Source organism: Perca flavescens, chromosome 3, assembly GCF_004354835.1.
Source record: "Perca flavescens isolate YP-PL-M2 chromosome 3, PFLA_1.0, whole genome shotgun sequence".
NCBI classification, from domain to species: domain Eukaryota; kingdom Metazoa; phylum Chordata; class Actinopteri; order Perciformes; family Percidae; genus Perca; species Perca flavescens.
The window spans coordinates 2,729,478-2,757,359 of NC_041333.1; the positions used below are offsets into that span (position 1 = coordinate 2,729,478).

Consider the following 27,882-nt stretch of genomic DNA (forward strand, 5'->3'; position numbering starts at 1 on the left):
AAAAGAGAGGGAAGGAATAGTGCAATATTGGTCAATAGACTGAGATCAGAGATCAGATTAACTATGTTCATTTTTAAGTTTTTGTTAAACCAAAAGCATGTCATTTTAATATATTCCTCAATGTTGGTAATAACAAAGCTATAGCCCACTACTCTGACCTGGAACTGTTCAACATCTGCATCCATTCATCTCCACAGCGCCGTGTAAGCCGAAAAGCGACCGAATAAAGCTTTAAACATTTAAATCCTCAATCAACAGGGCAGCACCGAACAAGAACAATTGTGTTAAAGTTGAATGCATGTGTCCCATTGCATACTGTGCCCAAATAGTTATTTACGCTTGGTCATTACACTCGTTTTTATGTTTAGATACAGCTAATACAATATAGTATTAAGCCAGTAGTGTTTTAAACCACCACAGGGCTTTGCTTGAGGATTGTAATTATTGTGATCTCTATTTTAACTTTGATTATAATGATGCACGCTGCTGTTTGTGAAATATGCATTGTTTTTGCATCATACGTGAAATCACTGTCATTGGGAAGGATGAGATGTTCTTCCTATCGTTATTGGGAATCATCTTCATCTAACATTTGCTTTGCTTTTATCTCCTATTGTTGTATGCATTGTCAGATGCTTATATGTATACCCTTTACTTTGTGGGATGAATTACTGCTGTTTGTTTCATTGCCCGTAGGAGTGGAAAACACACGTTTAAAAAGGAAGCTTTGTACAATATTCTTTTTTACTTACACACAGTAGTAGACTCTCTCTGGTGTTATGGTGGAGGGGAAAGCTTGCCTCAAAAAAACTGACCCCAAATGTTGACATGGCAGGGAACGGTTTCACACTTTCACAAATGAGGCTTTAATTTTGAAACATCTCACCGGAAGCTTTGCTCTAACTCCTTCCTATCTTGACAGGTGTTGGAGGTCAACATGCTATGGATTTGATACCGTCCGGTGCACAGTACGCTGCAGGCGGGCACACGCCGCAGGTACTTCCCTCCTCTCACGTTACCCGTCCGCGCGATGTCGGTGCCGGTGCCGCCGTGTCGAGCGCGTGCCTCTGATCCTGATCACAGGTCGATCATATAGATCATATAGATCATATAGATCATATAGATCATATAGATCGGAGACCGAGAGGGAAGTTTTCCTCCAGCGACCCGAGGATAGAGGCGGAGAATCGCAGCACGTACGGAGCGTTAACTTACGCGTCGGACGGTAAGAAGCTTTGCATTTTCAGTCAGTCATAAAGTGCAGAAGATGGTGTGCAAATATTGACATGCTTGTAGCAGTTATTGCAGGGTGGAAATTATATTTGTGTTGGTTAAATCCGACATTGGATTGCCTATATTTGTTTTTATCTGAATTGATTTTATCTCCACTGAAGAAACTTTGATGGGACATAAAGTCAGTGATGGAGTCTAATGTATTGTAGGCTAGTGGGTATACTGTAGTCTATATATATATATATATATATATATATATATATATATATTAGCCCAAATCTACCTTTTTGTGTGTGTGTGTGTGTGTGTGTGTGTGTGTGTGTGTGTGTGTGTGTGTGTGTGTGTGTGTGTAATGTTTTGAGCATCAACAACTTAATTTCCTGTATTCGGATACACTTTTATGCAACAATTTACGGTGGAAATCCCTTTATGTGAAGAAGAAAAACACAGCTGACAATTCAAAATGTATCAAAAATATAATGGAAAGTATGTTGTTGCGTGTCATTGGGCATTTGGAGCTTTCTCAGTTACTACTGCGTATACCTGCGTATCACGTAGACTACACCACTGTATAAAGTAGTAGTCTATATGCAGGCCAGGTCTGATACCCTATAGCCTATCCATTCTTAGTTTAAAATATATTCGGCTGTATACTTTGCAATATTTCAAAGAACATAAAGTTGATCCCCCTAAAAGAAATGATTCTGATTAAATTGAGTTGCATTTTGTCTGCCCAACGATTGTGCTCTGTTACCTACATGAAGTCATTATTGTCTGCATATTTGAATGGAGAAACATGCAGTAAGAATATAGGTCATCTACACGCAGTGACAATAGATGCTTGCAGCAGTGATGGGAGTCTAAGTATAGCAGGCTACATATTGATGTTGAGTCATGAACTGCTAACAGCTGATTGGTGAACCTGTTCTCTGTGGTTGAGTTCATGCAGCGGTTAGTGGCAGCTGGCAGGGTGACTGTGCAGCCCTGTCTGTTATAATATCTCCACTAATCTCAGGTCTGACCTGAGGGTTCACTCATCCACCAACATTTGTCTAAAGTTAGATATGTGCCGAATTGTATAACTTTAAAGGCAAGCCGCTGCTCATATTGTGCTACATGTTGTGAGCAAAATTTCTTTTTATGGAATTTCTTTTGATATTTGGAGATTTACCAGGGAAGCTAAATTCACAAACCAAAGCCTATAGTTGATGGCTGATTTTATACCTGAGACAAATCTGAGTGCCAGACGTTGCCTCTGTCCCCTGACTTCATTTTAGTTCCCATTGTCAGTCAGAGACGGTGCTCTGAGCCTCCCCAGCTGCCGGTTACATAATATCAGCCGAGGACTGTCACAGTTTAGTGAGCAGACGTGGAAACTCAGGCAAAATTGAGCAGCGGCAATACTGAAGGAGGCCAGATTATAACGTTACATAAGGGATGGTTTCCTTCCACTTGGCTGGGATGATGCAGATGGTGGTGGTCCAGAAATAGGTCTGAGTGAAGGAAGAAGGGATGTTGCACACACTATATATTTACCAGTGGAGGAGTAACACGGGCAAGCCTGGAAATGCACAGTAAGGGTACGGACCTGACATTGAATTTATAGAGTGAATTATTTGCATTTCATGTAGCACAGGTTGGCCTTTGTTACTATTATCCTATGTTCCCAGTAGTATTCATTGTGTACAGTGGTGCACACAAGGGGGCACCAGACAATATTACATTCAAGGGCAGAGTCTAATGTCTTTTAAGAGAGGTGGAGGGGAAGTGACTGATAGCTTTCCTTCTGGCTAACCTCATCAGCAAAGTGCACTGTGGCATTACATGGTTCATTAGGTTGCATCTGTTTTAGATTTGTTGTGGTGAATGTCTTTACAGGCAGACAATCTTAAAACAGAGGTAGATACGGATGTCGACTGGAAAGACTAGTCTAATTTGTTCATTTCTAAATGCGATGCTATCTAACAGAGCACTAAAACCTCCCATAAGCAGGTGTTCACACTCAAGTGAATTGTAATGAAATATTATGAAATTGGAGATAAAACGGTAAACGGTAAATGTTTCCTTAGTATCTGTTGGTATATTTGCCAAAGTTGTATTTTATGTTCAGCGCTTATTGATTCTGCAGTGTGTGGCAGCTGTATGATGGCAGCGATTTATGACACACGCATGGTATGAGTTGGCACTGACAACTTTCATTCATCACTCAGGATTTAAAATGACAAATGATCCGTAGATCACATAGAGCAGAGAATCCTTGTCACAAGACTTTGATTTTCAAAGCAGCAAACGGACACATATTGTGCACTGATGTTGCACTCTGTGAGTTGATGATGATTTGTTGCTTTGTATCAGTGTTTGTACCATCAGGTGTTGAATGCAGACAAGGACAGAGACAGGTCACTTCCTTTCTGGCCTGATTCAATTGTTAGAAAGCAGACCTTTAAGATATTCACACAAATAAAATTGTATTTTCCTCATTAATTGCAGACTTAATGAACTGCTTTAGGAGTTAAGTTAGTTCTCAGTATATGTGCGCCTGCTCTACCCACTGAACCGACCCGGCCACAACAGCCCACATTTTTTTAAATGAATCTGTGAAGAGGAATAGAATTGTTATATTTAAGTCTTCTCTTACCAATCTGTTCAAAGAGTCAAATGAAAAATGAATAGTTTGTTAATAAACTGTATGATTTGACCCATCTAAATGTGATGGAGATTTTGGAAAAAGGCAGCTTTGACAATCTTAGTCTTCAGCTTTGCAAATGTGCCGTTTGTACACATCTGCTTTTAAAATCTTTGTGGTCAAGGTGTTATGGAAATTGTGTTTTGTGGGTTTGCTTTGCATGAAACTAATTCAACCACATGATAATATGAAACATAACCACACAGGTCAAAGGAGAACTCTGCATACTGAGGTGTCCTTTGCCTAAAACAACGTTATCCTTTGGAGAATAACGTAGAAAAACTGGTTGTGTATGTATATATATATATATATATATATATATATATATATATATATATATATATATATATATATAGTGCTTGAGGGAGCCAAAGCAGCACTGCAGGAGCTGTGGGCCGCATCCTAATAAACTGAGATGACTGTAGTGGGCGCTGTGAAAACCAGAAACAACACAAACATCACAATAACATTATCCCCAAATCACTTCTGAAATGATATGATGCATCTAGGAAAGTTAAACAGTAAAATCCTCATTAATGTGATAAGCTATTATCTAAAAAAAGAACAAAAATGAACGCCACTTGGCACTTTGCTCGACTAGACTACATCATCTTTTCTTACAAATTATCATGTCATTTTTCAGTAGTCCTCAATTAAAACCAAATTGTGAAATGACTACAAAAGTAGCCACAAATTCATATCAAAGGAAAATAAACTTCTTTTTTTCTTTTGACAATTACAGTAAGAACCTCAACTAAAGCTGTAACACAGTAAAATGATATTCAGGTATGCAGTGCTGTCAGATGATGGAGAATAATGTAGTCAGACTGAAAATCCATCCGCATAAATATCTATTAGTCTTGCGTTTCCAGGGAAATTGAAAGTCCTGCTCAGAATCAATGAGGGTCAGCGTAGGTGAATGTAAGCTGATGCTGAAATCTTCTGTTGCTTGTGACACTGAATGCAATATTATAATATATAAAACTCTCTGACAGAGTGTAAAACGTGGCTAATGAAAATCTTGTCAAATGGAACTTTCACGCAGACATTACTGATGTTATTTGTTTTGCATCTTGTTGCCAACAAAAAGTGATTAACGTGTTGACCTTTTGCGTCTGCGTTACCATAAAAACTATTTGACCCAGCTGCTGTGGAAATGGAGCGGCTGAGTGCTGCTCTGTGCCTCTTCACGGTTACCTTGTTAGATCATTTCTGATCCCTGCTCTGGTTTTTTCACCGTTACGCACGATTGATGACACTTTAAACCTTTTATCCATGGAGCTTAACATCAGCCTGTCCTTGCAGGGTGGATGTGCGGAGGGAGACTGATCATGACCGCAGCGGGTACTACAAGTACAAAGCGGAGGGTCTGGTGTTAAATTACCCTCGCTGCCTGACAGGTGTTTGAGTGTGTCTGCTGATTAAGGTTTCCAGCTGACCTTGTTGGATCCTTAACAAGCATGTAGAGAGGAACGCCACTGTGCCGTCCCCTTCAGGGGGTCCACATTGCTACTTTTTAATTTTCCTAACGACATGGACTGAATATTTGATGGGTTTATCATTAGGAAATAAGCGTGGAGATGTGTTCTTTTGTCCCTGCAGGCATGATACTGTGAGGCGGCTGCATGCGGCAGCCTGGGCGAACATGATGGAGGAGGCTGCCAGTCAGCTGGAGAGAGACCATGTTCACAGCGTCTATGACAAGATAGCTCCGTATTTCAACGACAGCCGCTATAAAGCCTGGCCCAAGGTACGCCAGTTCCTGCTGGACCTGCAGCCGGGGAGCATCGTGGCTGACATCGGTGGGTGACCCCTCCAGCAGCTATGTTGTCCTGGCAATCCCACGACACTTTGTCATTCTTATAGCGCTGCAAAGATTAATCGATTAGTTGTCAACCATCGAATGAATTGCCAACTATTTTGATAATCCGTAATTGGTTTGATTAATTTTTCTACGGAAAGAAATACAAATTCCCTGGGTGCCTGGGTAGCTCACCCGGTAGAGCTTGCGCCCCATGTACAGAGGCTCAGTCCTTGCCACAGAGGCCGCCGGTTCAATTCCGACCTGCGGTCCTTCGCTGCTTGTCATTTCCCCTCTCTCTCCCATTTCATGTCTAAGTTTTGCTATCAAATAAAGGCCTAAAATGCCAAAAAATAAATCTTTAAAAAATAGAAAGAAAGAAAAATTCCTATATATATATATATATATATATATAGAATATGTTCTGGTTTCTTCTCTCCTGAGTTTGAACATTTGCGGACGTCATCTCGGGCTTTGGGGAACTCTGATTCACATATTTCACCATTTTCTGACATTTTATAGACCAAACAACTAATCAGTTAATTGAGAAAATATTAACGGATTAATCAACAGGGAAAATAATCTTTAGTTGAAGCTCTACGTTATTATATTGTGCTTATTTTTGGAAAGTCAATAAGTCCTTCTAAGTCTGTCTTCCCTTAAGGAGAGGGAAGGAGTATTTGAAGTCTCATCAGACCACTGGTCTTTCTTATTTTTTGGGCATTTTTAGGCCTTTATTGACAGGACAGCTGAAGAAATTAAAGGGGAGAGAGAGGGGGGAATGACATGCAGCAAAGGGCCGCAGGTCGGAGTCGAACCCTGGCCCCGCTGCGTCGAGGAGTAAACCTCTATATATGGGCGCCCGCTCTACCGACTGAGATATCCGGGCGCCCGGCCCACTGGTCTTTCCTGATGAGTTGGACTGTCTTGTCCTCGGCAGGTTGTGGCAATGGCAAGTATCTCCACATCAACAAGGAGGTGTTCAAGCTGGGGTGCGATGTTTGTCGCCCCCTGGTGGACTTTGCCTGGAGTCAAGGACACGAGGTCCAGATGTGCGACGGGCTGCATTTGCCTTACAGAGACGGCTGCTTCGACGCTGTGCTCTCTATTGCAGGTAACGGACAAACACACACACACACACACACACACACACACACATATATGCATGAAGCCCAACACCTTCCATTTGCCTCAAATTAAGTTAACTCATAATAATGATAAACATCAGTTTACCACAAGCTCGTGTTGCCTAGCCAACAGTGTGAAATAATTAGAGTGTAATTGGGAGCAAAGACAGCAGACACCCACACTATTCCTTTGTGTTGTGTGCCATGCACAGTGTACAGAATGTGTTGTTTTGTTGACTGCAAGTGCTGAATGTGACTTGACCTCATTAAATAAATGCCCACTCAATTTGGACATTAATGAATGTGTTTGTCACAGTCATCCATCATTTGTCCACCAAAGAACGTCGTATCCGAGCAATAAAGGAGATGGCTCGCACCCTGCAAGTGGGCGGACGCATCATGATCTACGTGTGGGCCATGGAGCAGAAACGCCGTAAATTTGAGAAACAGGACATCTTCGTTCCCTGGAACCCCAACCCTCACTCGCCCTCCGGCTTCAACGCGGAGCACGCCACACCCAGAAGGAGGGCCGCAGCTCAGAGCGCCAGCGAAGCCATCGACAACACCGACAAGCACAGGAAGGTTAGAAGCACATCGTCTGTGGCGGACGAGGAAGACCTGAGCTGCACCGCGCCACAGCAGAGCACGCAGAGACTGTGGTTCTTCTCCAGGTCTCTGGATTCTGTCTTTGACTTCGGAAGCCTGTCTGTCTCCCGCTCGTCCTCCAGAGACCTGAGCACTTTATCGTCACCCACAGGCGAGAACGAGGCGAACAAGGTCAGCCGGCGCGGGAGACGGCAAGGCCTCATCAAACAGGTCTCCAGCTTCTTTTACCCGCCGTCTGCCATCGGATCAGAGGAGGACGTCTTTGACTCGGCGCCCGGCCTGAACAAGGGACCAAATGATCCTGGAGGCAACAACAACGCCACCACCACCACCACCAACAACAACAACGGCACAGAAAACCAGAGTGTCTCAGTGTCTTTAGCCCAGGAGTGTGGCTCTCTGGCCCTGCCAGATCTGGTCCCTTTCCTGAAGCAGTCTGGAGACGAAAGCAGAGGAGGGCTGCAGGGAGAAGAGCAGCAGCAGAGCACAAGGAGTCCTCAGGGGAGCGAGGGCCAGGCGGAGGGCTCCTGCCTGAGGTACTATCACGTCTTCAGGGAGGGAGAGCTGGCGGAGCTGATAGAGAATCACGTTGAAGAGCTTCATGTCAAACACTCCTACTTTGATCATGCCAACTGGTGCGTGGTGGCAGAGAAAGTTCAAGTGTGGAGAATATGATTTGAACTTTACATTTTACATCAACTCTGCCTCAAGTTTTAGCACTGAATTACACACTTGAAGAAGATTATTACATTTGTGTGACCTAAAAAGTGAATACATATACAGATGTAGCCATTGCTGAAGGTACAGTACATGAAACACTAAACTACTCCACTGCTGAAATTCTCTACTTCGCTGTTTGGAAAATGTAATTTATTTTTATCTTATTAGCTTTTTGTAGTCCCTAGAGCATTAAATGTTTTAGACGGTATCACTGTAAGTGATTTGCAGCAGCAGTAGAGGATGCACAGAGGATGTTGAGCAATGGCTGTCACTTCTAAACTGTACCACGTTTTTTTAAGTATTTATTCGATGTCATGAAACCAACTAGCAGTATCCAGATATCCGGTGTGTGTTCTCTTTTAGTATCAAGAATGAGTTTTTATTATCAAACCACAGCGAGCTCCAGCGCCGCTAATGATTTTAAATTTGTTTTTGTTTTTTTAAAGAGCATTTCTGCAGGAGAGATGTTCAGACTTTTAATATTAGCCAAAGAGGAATTTGTGAGAATAAAGTAAATGCATCGATTACAGTGGAAACTTCTTACTTAATTCTTCTGTGTCTGCCTGTTTTACAACGACATGTTCCTTAGCGCTGACTGCGAGCTAAACTTGCAGCAAGTATCTGTTATGAACTTCTTGGTGGGTCGTGCGTATTCCATCATAAGCAGAATATCTTCAAGAACATTTGTGCATGTGCTTGTCGCGTTTTATTCTCTCAAGTGTTTCAGAGAACGTGTTGCCAGCGTGTGCGTGTGCTCGATGTTTGTGATAGTTGTGTGCTGTCTGTTGAACTAATACCACCGGTATGTTTCAGCAAATCAACTGCCTCATATACTGTGAATAAACATTGCACTGTACCATGAATCCGTCGCTGCTTGATGTCAGTGAGTGACGTAGAAAGAATAGGTGGAATTGGAAACCCACTAATGTTCCCTTTGTGCCACGGACGATGCGTCTCTTCTTCTCAGTACAGTGTGGACCAACAGTTTGTTCTGAATGGACACTGGTACCTTAATGTCTTTCTGTGACCTGATGTAAATACTTTTGAGTTTGAATTTGTTTTTCCTTATTAAATATTTTTGATCATGAGTGTTGTTGTGTTGCATTCACTGTCATGAATGAAACCTGTAATCATTTGTGGAGCTTCAATCAGTGACAATCGTTCAACTACAGCTGATTTACTAGTACTAGAGACAGTTACCACTTTAGAAGTACCGATACAGGATCTTGAGAGGTAAACAGTAAGTGAAACATCTCTTCTGCTAACATACCACATACTGTATTATAGAGTCACCTGCATGACCATGTCGGGCGACTTCCCAAATTAAAATATCCGGAGTAGAGCTCGGATACTCTGAGCAGAGGGTGGAATCTGTTAGGAATCCATTGTCTTCTCCAATGTCTTTTTCAGAATTCTTGATGGAAAATGTCATGCTGCCTGTACACTTATCATATTAACATTAAGTAACATTAAGAAGACTTTTATGCTTTACATTTTCTCTCACTCTCAAGCCCAACCTCATCAGATGACTCTTTCAGGTAATCCAACCAGATTATGCCTCGATCTCTGTGAGCTATCGCGTTGTTGCATTCAAACTTTAAATCTTTTCTCTTTTCTCTCTGTTGCTGTCAGTTGTCATTTCAGGCTAAATAGATGGGAACCCCCCCCCGTCCAGTCACCTCCAGTTCTCATCATTCCCAGCACCCACTGTTCCTCCATCAGAAGCCTCGCTCCACATCTTTCTTTCTTTTTTTATTTCCAACAAAAAAATAACAATGAAATGAAATATAAAAACACAATAAGTGCGTAGCAACACACAAAAGGAAAGCAATATCTACAAAGTGTTACAAACAATATGTTCCATCTGTCCGAAAGAACAATCACATCCATCCAGAACTTCAGCCTATTCCTTCAGCACCACCACTAGTGTCTAGACCCCATCGGAGGTAGGGGTGCAAGATATATCGACTCAATATCGTTATCGCAAATAACGTTGTGCAATATCATATTAAAAGTGTCACGATAAGTATGCAATATTTAGTTTATTTTGTGGAGCGCTGCATCCCGTCCGTTGGCTGTGTGGCTTAGTTAAGTTTGATTTAGAGCTTGAAACGCTGTAATGACCATGTTTCATTGGCCAGTTAAGTGCACATGTTAGTGCACGTCAGCGCACGGGTCCACTACGTGACAAATCCCATGTTGCGTACCACGTGTGTGCATATTTCAACAGAGTGACCGTGCAAGTGAAGAAGTAGATAGAGAAAACAAAACGAAGTCAGATAAGAAAAGTTGTGTCCTGTTCTCTTTAAATATTTTATACAAAGTAGAACATGTCCTGTTCTGTAATCCTTATTTAGAACCAGATGAACATGGTCCTTAAAATTTTATACTGTTGTGTCCTGTTCTCTTTATTTATATATTTTATACTGTCCAACCAGTAGAACATGTCCTGTTCTGTAGACATGGTCCTTATTTATATATATTTATACTGTACAACCAGTAAACCATGTCCTGTTCTGTAGACATGGTCTTTATTTATATAATTTATACTGTACAACCAGTAGAACATGTCCTGTTCTGTAGACATGCTCTTTATTTATATATTTTATACTGTCCAACCAGTAGAATATGTCCTGTTCTGTAGACATGGTCTTTATTTATATAATTTATACTGTACAACCAGTAAAACATGTCCTGTTCTGAAGACATGGTCCTTATTTATATATTGTATACTATACAACCAGTAGAACATGTCCTGTTCTGTAGACATGCTCTTTATTTATTTCTTCATGTTGGACCAGTCCAATATGACCGTCAGTTGAAATAAACCTTGTGTTGTAAGAAAACTTGTTTTATTTGTTATTAATCTATTTTGATGCATTTTCCCATAACTTTTGTAATTTTACATATGTTTAAAAATATCGAAATTAATATCGATATCGCAACATCACATTTTGTCAATATTGTGCAACCCTAATCGGGGGGGATATTCCTGTATACCCACGGCCTCTTTAGCCCTTATAAATGGAGCACTGCGATGGAGTCTAATCACCAAAAACTAACATATCAACCTATCATGCACCATGTTAATTACACTTTTCCCTTAATGAAATCTCTCCTGATTAAGAGAGCATTACCAAAAAAGAAATAGTCACAAATATTAATACTGGCTACCAAAGATCAAGTCTCTGAGGGTCCTCTTGATTCAGGGCATGAAGATTTTACATCCCACACTCCCTCCAAACCTGAAATATGAAGAACATTAATACCATTTATGTCCAGTGAAAGTGTTGACATTTTGTCCACTGTTAGAGTAAACGGTTCTGTATTGAAACGGGTCATCCAACATCCTGTTAACCTGTACCTGAGTTGCTGCTCTGTGGAGGATGGAGTGTCTGAGGGCCAGTTTGTCGATGTCTCTCGAGTATCCTCCTCCGATAACGGCAGCGACAGGAACCCCTCTGCTCACCACAGTCTTCATCACGTACAGATCTCTCTGATACAGCCCTAGGGGATACTCACATTTATTCAAAAACGTCCAGGAATGATTTGGAGGCGGAGATCCGAGCGGATGTCAAAGTTATCACTCACCTTGGTCAGTCAGACGCAGCCGCCCGAGTTCATCTTCCCCATGAGGGTCGACGCCTGCGTCGTACAGAACCAGGTCTGGACCAAAGGTCTCCAGCAGCCAGGGGAGGTGGGCCTCCACTGTCCACAACATCAGACATTTTAGTGAGAAACAAACGTCATTCAAGGTACTGTTGACTTAATTGCAATCGATTTGTGTTATGATTTTCATTTAGCTTGCTCATTTTGAGATGGATTTCAAACCAGCAAAAGAGAAAATGGAAAATAAATGTCTAAAATACACCTAAACTTATAACTTTGACAAATTTTGAAGACATTCATACTCAAAATTGTGTGACTTAACAGCCCGATATTTGGATCTAAACTCTGAAGACATTATATTTATTATTAGGTCCATGTGTTAACGTGCCTGTGGTGAGGTACTCCTTGTCTTCCATGCCATCCTCCACGCTGATATCTAGGTCACTTTGTTGTTTACGGAGGGGGAAGTTTTTCCCACAATGCACCGAGAATGTAAACACACACGGCTCCTCTTTGAAAATGAAAGCCGTGCCGTCACCCTGATGGGAAGCAGAAGATAAACGTAAAACTACTGATGAAAAGGTTGAGCTTATCCACTAGGAACAAAGACAAATGTTGCTCCCAGAACGTTAGATTAGCAGAGGCACCTCAACACTACCTGATGTACATCTAGATCCACAATCAGAACCTTCCTTTTGGGCGAGGAGATGCCCATCAGGTATTTGGCGGCAACTGCTAAGTCATTGAGGAGACAAAAGCCTGAGCCGTAGCTTGGAAAGGCATGATGTGTTCCTCCTGCTGTGCTGCAGGCCAGACCCCTCTGCAGAGCTACTTCAGCAGCTAAAACAGTCCCACCTGGCAACAACACAGAAGGACAAGTACATATAGTGGGATCTTCAGCTGTTAGGTCGTCCAGAGGCTCGATCTTCTCACCTGTTTCATATCGACAGCGTGTCACTATGCCTTCACTCCAGGGGAAACCTGTCCTCCTTTGTTCTTGCTCATTTGTCGTCCCATTCATCAAGTTGTTTAAGTATTCTTCAGTGTGCACACAGCTGAGTAAAGCTTCGGAGGCAATTTCGGGGACCCACACCTACGGCGAAGAAGGACATTAACAGGAACATGTGAGTAAAGCAGTATCAATTCCTTTTTGCTATTAAATAATCTATCGGTATTTTTCTTATTGATCAATCGCTGTGAAATAGTGAAAGTACCCCAGGGTAACATCTGTAAATGTTTTGTCCAACCAACAGTCCTAAATCAATATCAATTGACTGATATAAAACCAAAGGAAGTCCCATTATTATTAATAAATTGTAAAAATAATTGTTGATTCACATTTCCGGGATTGTTTGTTCAGGTGCCGCCAGAAATTACGCAGGATGTCCGTCCCCTTCCTCTTTCTTTGTGTTGGCGTTCTAACCTCTGGTGGATTTGTGAGGACTATGGTTAACTGCTCCTCAGATCTCTGCAGGGTAAATCCAGACAGCTAGCTAGACTATCTGTCCAATCTGAGTGTTCTGTTGCATGACTAAAGCTAATTTTGAATGTTCCCATGTTCCACCAAAACAAGTCCCTTCCCGAGGCTATTTTGCAGAGGCACCATGGCTCCATCTTGCGCTTAGACCATTGTGATTGGTTTAAAGACATGCCAATAAACCAGAGCACGTTTTTTCTAGCCATACCCTCCTCCGCAGCGCTGTGAAGGAGGGTCTGACAATGCCAGAATATCAGTTGACTAATCAATCACATTGGTTGATATTTCAGCGCTAAATAATAAAAGTTATCATCACAATTGTATTTTACTAGTTGAAAATATCAATGGCTCGCGCACCTGTTTCTCTGTAATGACCTGATCCTTGATCAGAAAGTGGAGAAGCCGGGGGAACTTGGCCATAGGGAACCTGTGGTTGGCTGGGAGCTCGCACGCATAGCTGCTGTGATGAACGACCGGAAGGGCGCTGGACTCCTGTCCTACCTGCAGGGTGGAAAGGCTCACTGTAAGGTCAGTTTGAATGCAATGCATTGTGTTTGTTATATACTTTATGAATGCTTTATGAAGTTCTTACTAGTTCAGTGTGGAAACACCTGCAGGAGGTGAAAGCTGCACCGAGCAGCCGTCCGACTTTTCTTCTAGAAAACGTTGGTGTCATGCAGGTCATTATTGTCTGACTGGCGGTAATCCCAAACGACTGAGCGACTTGCATTAGACACATAAACAGTAGAAGAATTAGAGATGTTACATGGTTTCCAGTTTGTTGATATAAAACGAGACGTGCTGGCTGAAGGTGTCCTGTGTGTTGACGGAAGTGTCCCTGTGTTTGTCCTCTGTAGGTTAATACTGCCATCTGCTGGGATGGAGTGAAAACAACACGGAGTATGATGTACGGTGGCCCCGAAGTGCAAATCACGAAAGCAAATAGGAAAACACGACAACAAATAGGAAAACACAAAGGCAAATAGGAAAACACTTCAATAAATCATAAAGCACTACGGAAAATAGGAAAACAAAACGACAAATCATAAAACACAACAGCAAATAGGAAAACACGATGGCAAATAGGAAAACACAACGGCAAATCATAAAACACTTCAACAAATCATAAAGCACAACGGCAAATAGGAAAACAAAACGGCAAATATGAAAACACTTCAACAAATCATAAAGCACAACGGCAAATAGGAAAACAAAACGGAAAATATGAAAACACTTCAACAAATCATAAAACACAACAGCAAATAGGAAAACAAAATGGCAAATAGGAAAACACTTCAATAAATCATAAAGCACTACGGCAAATAGGAAAACAAAACGACAAATCATAAAACACAACAGCAAATAGGAAAACACGATGGCAAATAGGAAAACACAACAGCAAATCATAAAACACAACGGCAAATATGAAAACACTTCAACAAATCGTAAAGCACAACGGCAAATAGGAAAACAAAACGGAAAATATGAAAACACTTCAACAAATCATAAAACACTACAGCAAATAGGAAAACAAAATGGCAAATAGGAAAAGACTTCAACAAATCATAAAACACAACGACAAATAGGAAAACAAAACGGAAAATATGAAAACACTTCAACAAATCATAAAACACAACAGCAAATAGGAAAACAAAACGTTATATATGAAAACACTTCAACAAATCACAAAACACAACGACATTAACTTCTACCGGAAAAGGGAGGGCCTATCTAGAAGAGGACGGACCCTCCTGATTGGACAGACGTACTGTCTGTCTTTCGCGCTCCCCATTCACCCACAGTCCTATGCGCACGGCTTTGACGGCTCGTTACAGTTTTTTACAATTGCTTACACACTAAAATTAAAACTTTCCCACAATTAGCAAAACCTTACACTCAAGGAGCAAAACACTAGGCTAGATTTGCACAACTGTAAGCACATTGTCAGCTTCACACTTTTTGCAAAACATTACACACAGTGTTTGCAAAACACTAAACACACTTGTATGCATTTGACACAGAAATTTATCATGATGTCATTTCCTTGCAATTTCAAAGCAAAGGCTTTCAAATGAACACACATGAACCAATTGGTTAAACACAGCCACCAGGTACGCAAACACATGACTGCTAAATTGTAGACACACCAATCGGGTTTAAGCACTATATAAAACGCAGCAGGTGAGTTCACCTGCCTTCAACCAAAATGGAAGAAGTCAGAAGAAGAAGAAGAATGAGAGTGAGAGGGAGAATCCACAGAGGAGGAAAAGGAGGTAGAGGAAGAGGAAGAGGCCCAGCCAGAGGTAGAGGCACACTAGTGGACCATGTTGTGAACCACGGATTGATGCTGAGGGAGACTGGACTAAGAGTCAGCTAAATCTTAGTAGATATACAGTGGCATCTGTCATAAGGACATTTCAACAAGGAAACAGGTAAAAGAAAATCTGTCTACAGTTACAGTAATCAGCTGCTCATTGGATGCACCATATCAGCACTTTTGATTGATACCCATCCCTGTGACATGAGGATTGAGGGTCGAGAACAACAAGGAAGAAGGGGGCCCATATTCACGCGAGGGTTTACGATCTCTGGCCCCAGGCTCAGGTACCCCTCATTGAGGCCCCAGGCTCAGGTACCCCTCATTGAGGCCCCAGACTCAGGTACCCCTCATTCAGGCCATGGAGGACCCCTGTGACCAAATCTACGCTGCAGCTGTGCAAGGATGGATTCGACATTCAAGACGGTTCTTCCCACGTTGTCTTGCCAATGAGGATATCACCTGTGATGTTGATGAAATTCTCTTGGCCGTATCCAGCTAGGCGAAGAGATAATGTCTAGTATTTTCTGTACTTTTTCAGATCTTTTTTTTTTTTTTTTTTTTTCTGTGATTGTAACCTGTACTGGATAGAATATTTTAGGTTTGTTGTTTGTGGAGCTAACATTGTTATGCACACTACTGTCGTAGAATGAAAACTGGGTCATGTTTTGTTGTTGATTCTCCATGTTGACTGATTTGGGTATATGGAGAGAAATAAATTATATTTCCTCAGTCTGCAGCATTGGTCTTGTATAGTGTTTGGTGAACTTATTGTAAATTTCTCTGTGTAATTCATTTACAGTACTCTAATCACTGAGAAGTAGAATTGCTAAAAGTGTTTTAGGTTAGCAACAGCAGTGTGTATATGGTTAAAACTTCATTAAGTCAAATGAAAGGTGTGTTTCATATGGTAACAAAATATGTTTTTTATAAATTAGTGTATAGTTTTTGCAAGAGTGTTTCATTTTGCAAAGGTGTTTTGCTAATTGAGTGTGTGGTTTTGCTAATTGCGTGTAGTGTTTTGAAAACACGGACCCTGTTTTGAAAATCGCGCTTAAGCAATCCAAAAAAACTGTAAAAAAAACAACAATGGTGGACCTAAGATCAATGGTTGGAGCGGCATCGCTATTTAGTGTTTGCAGTACATGTGTTATCACAGTTAATGTGTTACATCAGTGTAAAGCTTAACGCTTTAATGCTGGTACAAATTGCTGTTATAATTAGGTAGATACACCCCGAGCTAACGTTAAGCTAACTGAACCTATCAACTAGCTAGCTAACATTTACGCTGTTAGCTAGCTGGGTTGCTGTCTTTTATGCCATTAAGTAAAAAGGCTCAAAATATCACCAAACTTCAATGGTAGCATAATGAGGGTCCCTACATGTTAACAGAACCATTGAGAACTTTGTAAGTGTACAGACAGTTTATTGAACGAAGAGCTGCGGGAGCTCCGTGAAAGGGCTACGAGAGAGAGAGCTACCGGTAGTCAATGCCGCAACACAGCCTCGTACTTTGGGGAACTGTTGGTGTACCTGCAGACATTGTGAAGCTATGGCCACTGGACAGGAGTGTCTGTGTTGGGACCTGTTGCGTCGCAACACCCCTCTGATAAACAGGGCTGTACTTACCTACTAGCTACTACCGGTAGCTCTCTCTCTCTTGTAGCCCTTTCATGGAGCTCCCGCAGCTCTTCGTTCAATAAACTGTCTGTACACTTACAACTGCTTCTGTTAACATGAAGGGACCCTTATTATGCTACCGTTGAAGTTTAGTGATATTTGAGCCTTTTTAGTGGTACAAAATAGCGATTTGTTTTTACTTTCCCTGTGCCCCGAATACCAGCGTTGTAAGCTAATCAGCGGTCCGCGCTACCTTCCTTCAAGCTACAAACATTCGAATAGCATGAAAACATGTCCCAGAGAACGACAGAGTGGGTACACATCTGTTATTAACCCCTAGGTTTGTTTTGCGCCGGAATTTTCCTTAAACTTCACTAGCAACGTTAAATGAAAGCTAAAATGTTGTGTGTAGTTTCCCATGTAACAAGTATAACGTTCCATTATAGCATTCATAACGGTAAATATCTTTCTTGTGTTTTCTGTCTTTTTAACAGGGGACTAAGGAACAAACGGAGGCTGCCCTAGCATCACCAGAAGGGAGAGATGAGGAGGAGAGGGAAAGCAATAGACAAACAGGGAGACAGAGGCCAAGGAGAGATGTTGAATAGATTATTTGCTATATTAGATATTGGCATTCTAAAAATAAATGCATTAAATGAACTGGTTTGTCTGTGTCATTAAGTTTTTGTGTGTGTATATAATATAAACAGTTTTTCAATGTCTATTTTTCCATAAAATTATGACCTGGACACAGGAAACTTCTAACTGAATAATTATATTCAGATGCTAACTGTTTTAATAACTCGTTAGGTATACACGCTCTAAAAAGACATTAACGAAACGTGTATCTTTATTATAACCTTTATTCAAACATGACTTTATACTGTATACAAGTATACAGCGGCGATCAGACTCAGCTGCCGATGATGGTGTTGCCTCAAGACTGCAGACAGAAGGAGAAAGCTTTAGGTTAGTCCAGTAGTTATCCAACCTGTCCTGGTAAGATTAGAATTGTGTATATATTTATATATAAAAGTAAATTTAAGCATACTGTAACATGAAGGTAACTGTGTAGTTTCTTCATGGTTTTAACTGACAACTGTTGACCATTTAACACACTTATATGGAGTTATATTAGTATCTTTATTCAAGAGCGCATTCTTTCAATTTGAGAGCATTTTTTCACTGATATTACGTTCAGATTTTGTAATAATTTCCCTCAAAACCTTGCTCTCACATAGGGCTGGGCGATATATCGATATTAAAAATATATCGATATATTTTTAAATGAGATATGGAATTAGACCATATCGCATATATCGATATAGTTCAAATGTGATCCTTGCTCCCATAGATATATACACAGATGTCGCCTTGAGGTTCTAAACATACGTCAAAACCGCCGCCATCTTGGAACAGAGGTCCGAAGCATTCAGATCAACGCTAAAGATGCCGGACTTTTGTACTGCTTAATTATGTTCGATAGAGGAAATGAAAAGAACAAACAGCAATGAATAACATTTAACAGGTGACAATGTGTTTTATGATTATGTATGCCGCCTTCAACCAGCAACCTGAGCTCCGGCGGCAGCGGGAGGCGGAGAGCTCCGTGGCCGGCCGCAGCGTCTCTTCCCCCGGGGAAAAAACAGCTTTGCCTCGCTGCTGCAAGCCGGTCCCCGCTGATCCAAATCGGACCAGCCAAAGACAGAGTGGTGATCGGTAGGATCTTACACGTAGTCCAGGACGACCTGTATGTCGATATCGGCGGAAAGTTCCACTAAGTTTGCCGGCGGCAGGCGGGCGGACGGAGAGAAGCTACAGCGGGCAGCAGAGACCGTCTGCAGCTGCAGGATCTGGAGCTCAGTGCCCGTTAAAATGACATGTAACGCATAAATACATACAGAAATAAATAGTGGAGGAATGAGCCTGGACATTTCAGTCTGTTTTAAACTTCACCTTGAAGCAGAAACTCTTAGTTCAGAAGGGTGAAGTTTCCGTTTGAACTCAGATCTGTGAACCGATCATAATAAATATTCTTTGTATTAACACATTAATTAGTTTCTTTGTTTTGTAGTCGATAGTTCATCTTTTAGTTTACTTAAGTGGAAGCAGTATCAAGTGGAAGAATGGGACTATAAACCTAGGCTTACAGGCATGAGGCATTACATTTTGAACAAAGTAGATTATATTAATATCAAAAGCTTAATTGACCTTTGGAACGAATCACAAATATGGAGCTTTGATTTCAAAAAAGGTACTCCTGTTATACAGTATTTAGGTTTACATTTTATTGTTATTTGAACAGCTGAGCATTTAATCATGAACCAGGTGAAGAAACCGGTTTATTATTTATTTGATTTTGCAACTGTCTCTATGAAACTACTTGTGACATGTCATATTTGATTTTGGCTTTGACTGAACATTTGCTCTCACTTTGCGGAAAAAAATATCGGGATATATATCGTATATCGATATTCAGCCAAAATATATCGGGATATGACTTTTGGTCCATATCGCCCAGCCCTACTCTCACACTCAAATGGTCATGCTCGCGCTTGGATTTGCTCTGCTTGTGCTCAAACTTTGTGCTCGGACTCAGATATGTTGTTCTGTGGACAGATTTCCTGCTCTCAGCTTTGAACCTTCTCCTAGCTTTTGCTCCCAGGAACATGGTTAACCAAACGAGGACAAATTACAAAGTGGTGTCATTAAATACCAGTTGTAAATACACACATGCTGTCCGTCATATGTCGTTCAATCTAGCTAGCTAAACTACTGATTTAAAGAAAAGCTATTTGTTTACAGACATCAAGCTAGGCTAGCGCCATATGCTATGTGCTTAATTTATGTTACTCACCCTCATTGTTGTGTAGCTACGTAACTTGATATGTCCCACTTCAAAGCTTTCTCCCGTTTCCTGATGGGTGCAGGTGAAAGACCGTCGACCATTCTGTGCACATTATTGACATATACTAATAATAAAGCGATGGACGGCGTTGTTAAATAAACTTGGGTTACAGACCCATGGTTACATAGGAGCCGGGCCGCAACGGATGTTCTCACATAAAACGAACGCACCCTCAACGGGGCAGGGATCATTTCATTGGTCAACACTACACCTGGCATTCTATTGGTTGTAGAATTTTGATAGTGTTGTAACACAGAAAAATCCAAGCGCGCAGGAGAGATCCGAGAGCAGCAGATTTGCAAGCGCGCAGAATCAGGCTGAGTGTGAGGAGAAGGTTCAAAGCTGAGAGCAGGAAATCTGTCCACAGAACAACATATCTGAGTCCGAGCACAAAGTTTGAGCACAAGCAGAGCAAATCCAAGCGCGAGCATGACCATTTGAGTGTGAGAGCAAGGTTTTGAGGGAAATTATTACAAAATCTGAACGTAATATCAGTGAAAAATGCTCTCAAATTGAAAGAATGCGCTCTTGAATAAAGATACTAATATAACTCCATACACTTACACCTACCTTTACTGTGTTAGTGGGTGTTTATCAATGGTGTTATGACTTTTCATATGTTGGTTGTAGCCTTGTAGCTTGTGTGTTTAGTACTATTTAACCTTTCTCACTTGCAGTTTACTGCATATCATACTGCCTCTGGAAGCTCATTAGCTGGTAGCGTTTACCTTATATTTATATTATATTTGCTGATCATATTTTGCACTGCATTTGTCTGAAAGCTAGAAACTATTGGACAATGTTACATAAATGATAGATAAATAGATTTGTTGAAGTGTTTTCATATTTGCCGTCGTGTTTTCCTATTTGCTGTCGTGATTTGCACTTCAGGGCCAACGTAATGATGGCTACAGTTACCGTACATAGATAGATCGATCGATAGATAAATATAGATAGATACTTTATTGATCCCCAAGGGGAAATTCAAGGTCCCAGTAGCTTAAAGACATCACACACAACATACACATACATCATAAACAGGATGATAAAATAACAAATCCACATGAATAATATGGACAAGAAAAGACAAGATCCACATGAATGTAGGCTACTATAAGAGATGTATAAGCATGAGACGCTTGCAGTGACAGGGCAGGGACTGACCCTGTGAGTCAGTCTGCATGGTAAGGTGCTCTATGAGAGGGGGTGTCATGGTGGTATGGTGCAAATAAGTCCAATAGTGCAAGGATACAGTCTAGAGACCAGCATTAAATATGGACAGTATAAGAGAATAATGTAAACATAGTGAAATATAAACTATATCAGTGCAAGGATAAAGTTTAAAAAAAAAAGCATTAATTATGGACATTATATGGGAACAAAGTGGACAGTAGGATAGACACAAATCAAAATTCAATATTAGAGGTTTGAAGTAATAGGGTTACAGCTATTGGTTGATTGTCACCATCTCCTGATATAGAGTGAATGCTGCAGATGGTCAAAAAGTGTTATCAGTCAGACTCAGATATGTTATGCTTTCATCTCCCTATGAATGCATCACATTGCTCCTGATACATCCTTAAATGATGCATGTCAGGTTTTTAATAAATATTATGACATTAAACATATATCATTATTAAGTAAATTATTAACACTGACTCTCAATAAAATGTATTGACACTGACATATGCTTTTTATTTATCTGAATGGTATAGGCAAACATATTCAATAAATACTTGGTGTAATCCTGGACTCCACCCTCTCTTTCCATACTCACATCAAATCCATCACCAAATCAGCCTTTTTTCATCTCAAAAACATCTCCAGACTCCAACCATCACTCTCTGACATCCATTATTACCTGTCGTTTGGACTACTGCAATGGAGTCCTGTCTGGGGTCCTCAGCAAAACCAATTGATTGCCTAGACAGGCTCCAGTATGTCCAAAACTGTGTCCTCACCCACACCAAGACCTGGCAACACATCACCCCAACCCTCATCCACCTTCACTGGCTCCCAATTAAGTCCTGCATCACATATAAAATCCTCCATCTCACCTCCAAATCCCTCCATGCCCCTGGCCCCACAGTACTTCTCTGACCTCCTCCATCCATACACACCACCCCGAAACCTGCGGTCCTCAGACGCTGGCCTGCTCTCCATTCCCCACACCAGACTCTGTACCTTCGTAGACAGAGCCTTTAGTGTTGCAGCCCCATCCCTCTGGAACACCCTCCCTGCAGATATCCACAATGCTACATCCCTGGACATATTTAAAAAAAACAAGAAAACACCTGAAACACCACCTGTTCACCACAGCCTGAAACCTCTAATTCTGTAAAGTGTCCTTAGGGTTCTTGAAAGGCGCTATATAAATAAAAGTTATTATTATTATTATTATTATTTGTGATGGTTATGGACATTTCTGTTGCCTGTTGTAATTTTGTAGGTTTCCTGTTTTGTATATTGTTCTCTGGTTTTGTATATTCCTGTTCCTTATTCCCCTGTTCAGTGTGTGTTTCTGTTTATCCTGTTTTAACTGTGTATTTTGGTTTGTATTGTGTATTCCTGTTTGTTGGTGATTATTTCTGGTTCCTGTTTTATTTTGATGGTCTGGTTTTCTGTCTTGTCTTGTCTAGTTTTACTTCCTGTGTTTTCCCGCCTGTCTGATTGTCCTGCCCCGGCCTGATGTGTTTCACCTGTTGTCTCACCTGTTCCTGGTTTACTCATTACCTTATGTATTTAGCGGCCTCTGTGTTCCCTTTGTCTGTTGTCAGATTGTTTTGCTTCCTTGTGTCTTGCCTGTCTGTTTGTGTCTTCATCTGGTCAGTTCATGTTTCCACCCTGTCTGTTTTGTGCCCTGTTTTTTTTAAATCTTCCCAGCGTTCTTTTGTTCCAGTAAGTTATTCCCTGTGTGTTTTTTTCCCCCTGTGTTTTTCCAGTCTCTGTAGTACTGTTGCTTTTTGTTAAATAAAACCCTGAGTTCTAACCTTCTGCCTGCCTGCCTGCCTTCTCCCTGCGTTTGGGTCCTCTTTCGCCTGCTCACCATAACAATTATTATTATTATTATTATTATTATTAATACTGTGTGAAAAGCATTATCTGAACTTGAACTTTGGCATTTAAAGGATCAGCGCTAGAAATGATTCACCAAATGTAAACGTTAGTGTCTTTAGCACGTTTTTAATCACAACCCACCAAGGCATTTATATCTGTGTTTTCTGGTCCAAAATAGTTAGACAGAAACACGTGAGTACATTTCTTGTACATGAAACACAGTGGCCAATTTGACAGACGATGACTCTTGTTCTGCATTATACTGATCTTTCTGAGAGCAAAGTCAGGATGAGTGGAGACTCCATGCAAATGAGGTGATTTCTTTGTTATTTTTTATTCGGCACTCACTGATTACAAATGATCAAAGCTCTTTTTACATTTCGAGTTTCCAGCTTTCAACCAATGACAAATTGCTCATCCTTTCTAGTGTATTTACATGAGAGTAGTTGTTTTTTTCTCTGCATTCATGAGATTTCCTCTCCTATGTTTGTCAGTACCCTGGCCACCTTTATCCACTCCTCCTCTGCAGCCTTCACTGCCAACTCCCCTCCTGTTAAACCAGAGCGTGCTGTGGCCGAGGTGGTTAATCACAGTGGCAGAGGATCATTTATGGTCTTCTTCTACTGTCTTCACTCCCCCATGTTACAGTTTAAAGTGACAGAGGACTCTGCAGCAGGGTAAGTCATTCACTTGTATTTTACAATGTATAGAAAATGTTTGCATTTTCACATATTGGTGCTTTATTTGGATGAAAAAATATGTTTCTTTAGCTTGAAAATGCCATAGTTTCCTTGTCAGTATAATGGCCTGTGATTAGATACTTTTGTGTCTGGTTTTGCCTCTCCATCTGTCTCTGTTTCACATTGCTAGCAGGCAGCTCAAGGCACTGTCTGGCGTACTGTTGGCTGTGGAGTTCTCCCATGAGAGAGGTGAGAGAGAGAGAGAGATTAGTGCAGCCTCCACTGTACTCACTGGCAGAAAAGAAAAAAAGATGAGAGCGTTGGCCCCAGGTGCAGAGGAGAAATCTCTTCATAATAGAGAGAGGAGATTAGAGAATTACTGATTTCAGCCTTATTAACAGGCATTTCAAATAGGGTGAGGGGAAGTAGAAGGGGGACTCCCTTTTCAAATGAAAGACTCATTTGAAAAGGCCAAAGCCAATGGCTGCCTGGAACAGCAGTGTCAATGTATCCAAAAATCTAAAACTGCAAAGAACACATTTGAAAAAGGTCAACAAAATGTAAAATATACATGGTTCCTTGTAAGTACTTGGCAATCAACCTTTTTCAGTTTCTGATTTTGATTTGTAGAGTTTTTGGCATGCTTCTATACTATTTTGCACCAGGGCAAGAGAAACCACAGCTGACAGTCAGCTGTGAGTGAGCAGCTTCAGGCAGCTGCGTTCAAGGCCATTCAGCTCTGCGTCTCATCCCAAGCAAAGACAAAAGAAGAAGCTGACAACTGCTCAGCTTTGATCTAATGATCTCTTCTCTCTTCAGGCAAAATAATAGCAGGCAGACTTAAAGTGTGCTCATATTATGCTCATTTTCAGGTTCATAATTGTATTTAGGTTATATCAGAATAGGTTTACATGGTTTAATTTTCAAGAAACACCATATTTTTGTTCGCAGTGTAAACCTATAACATGCACAAAAAAGATATATAACACAATAAAGGAAAGGGAAAAAGCCAAAAAGCATAATATGAGCACTTTAAGTCAGCCCTCTGAATACAGTTTTCTGTACTCTCAGCAGCTTTTTGTTGTCATAAATTACAGTCAAATTATTTAAGTTGTTTCCTTGCTTTTACGGTAAATAGGCTACATATTCAACCAAAAAAGCCACATGTAGACTTGACTCAAAGAACTTGTTGGACCAAACATTACATCTTCCAAACAAGGATGGGATCAATGATTTGCTGCACGCAATGTGTGTTGAATAACCCCGTCGTCTCTGAATAGCCCTGTCATTTTGGCATGTATCTTCACGTTGCTGGAAGCTAACTTTTTGATTGTTGGTTGACCCCAGTAGGGGAGCGGGCGGTGCGATGTGTGTATCAGACACTGCATTCAAACATACCTGTCAATTACTCAACTCCCAATCATAACATCAAGCCGGCAAAACCCCCCCGTCCTCACCCTCCACCTCGCAACTCACAGCGGAAGGAATTTGCCGGTTGATTGCGAGTGCTGGCAGAGCGTGTTGCAGCAGGCGAGGACAGGGCTTGTTGTTGGAGTGAATTCATTTGTACAGTAGCTGCTCTCAGTGTGTGTGTGATGGTGACGGCCTGCTGCCTCATCCCTGTGAGGCAACCCCCGGTCAAATGAAAGGCTGAGCTGATTCACCTCTCATCATCCCTGTCCTCCTATAATAACATACTGTACATAGGCTGTGGAATCATTGTGCAGAAGTATAATTTATCATAATTTCAGTCAATGTTTACGTCTCCCCTCGTTATCACTAGAATGAACATCTTCCTAGCACCACTCATTGTTTGGGAATGTCCTTACAGCTGTTAACTAAGTTCTGGCATCTTGTTTTGTGGCGTTTGGTGAGCAGCGGGTGCTACCCTCATGTGTTGTCAGAAAGCAGTAATGTGTGAGCCAATGAAATACCAAGAATTCACGAATAAGAGCAATGCCAAGAATGTGCACTTACCCAAATATTTGCCAAGTTCCAAAGCGTTTTTTTTTAATTCATTTTTTAGATCAGATATTTTCGCACAATTAACAAATGTACTAGTTCATACTTTGGGTTTCTGTTAAGTTGTGAATGGGAACATTGCTCTTGTGGTGTTTGATATGTGGTTTGATCGTCAGAGGTTATAAAGTTCAGTATTTAATTAGCTTTTCAACTTCAATTCCAAATAGTTCAGGCACACTATACTAGTAGCCAAATCAGAACGATTGGACAACCTAAGAAAACCACTTAATTTGTCTTTGAATTAAAGTAATAAACCTGCATTTATAAAAGTAATAGTTCTGATTGGATGTTATAGAAGCAGTTGGATGTATGATTCTTATTAATTCCACAAAAAGTCCATGCCATGTTCTCATTTGCCCTGAAAAGTTGCTTGTTATTATAGCTGATATTTTTAGTTAGCTATTGGTTGCTATGTTCTGAAAAACAGAATAAGACGGAGAAAAAAATCTGGTAACACTTTACTTGAAGGTATCTACATAAGAGTGACATGACACTGTCATGACACATAAACTCTAACCCTAACCTGTCATGACAAAAACGGAATGACACTTACTAAAAGAAGCGTTATGTCATAAACGTTTATGACTTGTTTATAATGTTTGACACGTTCATGAGTGTCTTCTTATGTAATTACCTTCAAGTAAAGTGTAACCAAAAATCTTAATTTTAAATTAATGTGTTTATGTGTCCAGTCAACTTATGAGATCACCTCCAGAACTTATAGCTCCACGTTTGCTTATTGCTCATCTATGAAAAAATGCTTCATAAACATTTAAAGGAGCAGTTAGTTTGTGACAAAAACACGTGAATTTGAATTTACACCATAGCCACCTCTGACACCATCTGAATAGTGGGAACATTAAGGCCATTATCTTTGCACCCACAACAACTCTGTGATGAGCTCTTGGGATAGACGGAGTGAGACTGCAGAGAGAAGTGATAATGCAGAACATCTGCCCAATGGGCCGTGGTATGCAGGGAATCTGAAGGGGAGTCGGAAAGCAGCAGAGATATTGAGTCAGACTGCGGTATTGCTGGAATGTTTTCTAATGATGTTTACTTTTTGCACTGTACTCGCCTGTGTTCCACAGCCGGGGACGGTTCATGTTACATAAGAATGCTGCGTGCAACAGCATAAAAAACACTGAAATAGATTTTACACATACTTTCCTTAGATATAAATGCAGCATGATGTGAATCGGCATTGAAGGAGCTGATAAAAAGTAATGCATTTCCATACTGTAGATGTACTTTACCCCTGTCAGTCTTTGCTGCCTTAACAGACTCACGCTTGTTCTGTGCAGCAATGACATGTTGCGTTGCTGGCAGGCAAAGGTGCGACTATACAGCCACATGTTTCAGCAACACAGCTGGCTCCATTCTTTTCCCCTCACTTTAATCTCACTATGCCATGTGAAGACCACAGGCACTTCAGATCCTCTGCCCCGTCTTGACGGCCGTGTTGATACCGCTGATAAGGGGAAGAGGGAGAGAAGAGACAGCAAGTGAAATGACTGCGCAGAATGTGTTTCTCCTCATACATTGTAAAACATTCTCACAGGGCATAAACCATTAAATGGTCGGATGGCTAGTGACAGACTAGCCATCTGGAATTTGGGCAAATGCCAGAAGGGCCGCCTCCCTATGGACCCCTATGGGCCACTACTGATATACTACTGATTATTTGTCTTTGGTTAATTTTGAAATTATTTTATGCATGCAGCCACAAATATTCAAGATTGTACTGCGGTGGGGTGGGTGGACAGATTCACTCCTGGATAGCTATTGACAGAAATAGGGCCGTGTGTAGCACATGCCAGGGCCGTTTTTTGATCCCAGTCCGTCACTGGTCGGATGTATAGTAACTTAAAGGGTAACTATTTCTTTTTGAACCCATGTTTTTGGTGTCTAAGTGACTGATGGGAACAACAATCTCTGAAATTAGTCCAGTATTAATCCTTGTGTTGTCTTCCTGTCGACCATGAACTTGTTGTCCTTCCAGGTCAAAATTCTAAATGT

General features: G+C 41.0%; 3 protein-coding genes and 1 long non-coding RNA gene across 7 annotated transcripts in view; 3 read left to right on the plus strand and 1 right to left on the minus strand.

Moving 5' to 3' along the window:
• Positions 1–962: 962 nt before the first annotated feature.
• Positions 963–9,261, plus strand: trmt9b (tRNA methyltransferase 9B). Of its 2 annotated transcripts, none has more exons than XM_028573945.1 (4): positions 963–1,225; positions 5,522–5,721; positions 6,661–6,834; positions 7,164–9,261. In XM_028573945.1, exons 2-4 carry the CDS (start codon positions 5,565–5,567, stop codon positions 8,126–8,128), a joined length of 1,296 nt encoding a protein of 431 aa, XP_028429746.1. In that variant the 5' UTR covers positions 963–1,225; positions 5,522–5,564; the 3' UTR covers positions 8,129–9,261. The 2 variants fall into 2 exon arrangements, with proteins under 2 accessions (XP_028429746.1, XP_028429747.1); XM_028573946.1 differs by having other exon boundaries at positions 7,188–9,261.
• Positions 9,262–11,093: 1,832 nt separating this feature from the next.
• hdac12 (histone deacetylase 12) lies at positions 11,094–14,273 on the minus strand. Of its 2 annotated transcripts, none has more exons than XM_028573839.1 (8): positions 13,852–14,273; positions 13,617–13,780; positions 12,716–12,875; positions 12,441–12,637; positions 12,171–12,321; positions 11,765–11,881; positions 11,538–11,680; positions 11,094–11,418 (listed from the first exon to the last, which is right to left on the minus strand). In XM_028573839.1, coding segments are annotated over exons 1-8 (957 nt in total). In that variant the 5' UTR covers positions 13,853–14,273; the 3' UTR covers positions 11,094–11,394. The 2 variants fall into 2 exon arrangements, with proteins under 2 accessions (XP_028429640.1, XP_028429639.1); XM_028573838.1 differs by having other exon boundaries at positions 13,617–13,760; positions 13,852–14,271.
• On the plus strand, positions 13,570–17,787 carry LOC114552787 (uncharacterized). Its single transcript, XR_003692224.1, has 3 exons — positions 13,570–13,787; positions 14,117–14,166; positions 17,691–17,787. It is a non-coding gene; the product is annotated as an uncharacterized LOC114552787 (long non-coding RNA).
• A 5,108-nt stretch (positions 17,788–22,895) lies between these two features.
• The window catches only part of stard13b (StAR related lipid transfer domain containing 13b), an 88,213-nt gene continuing 83,226 nt past the window's right edge, over positions 22,896–27,882 (plus strand). Inside the window, exons 1-2 of one of the 2 annotated variants that reach the window (XM_028573151.1) lie at positions 22,896–23,002; positions 23,656–23,838. The gene's annotated coding sequence lies outside the window, so the exon portion shown is untranslated. Of the gene's footprint in view, positions 23,003–23,385; positions 23,476–23,655; positions 23,839–27,882 lie in introns of those variants that run through there. The other variant, XM_028573153.1, reaches the window with a different exon arrangement.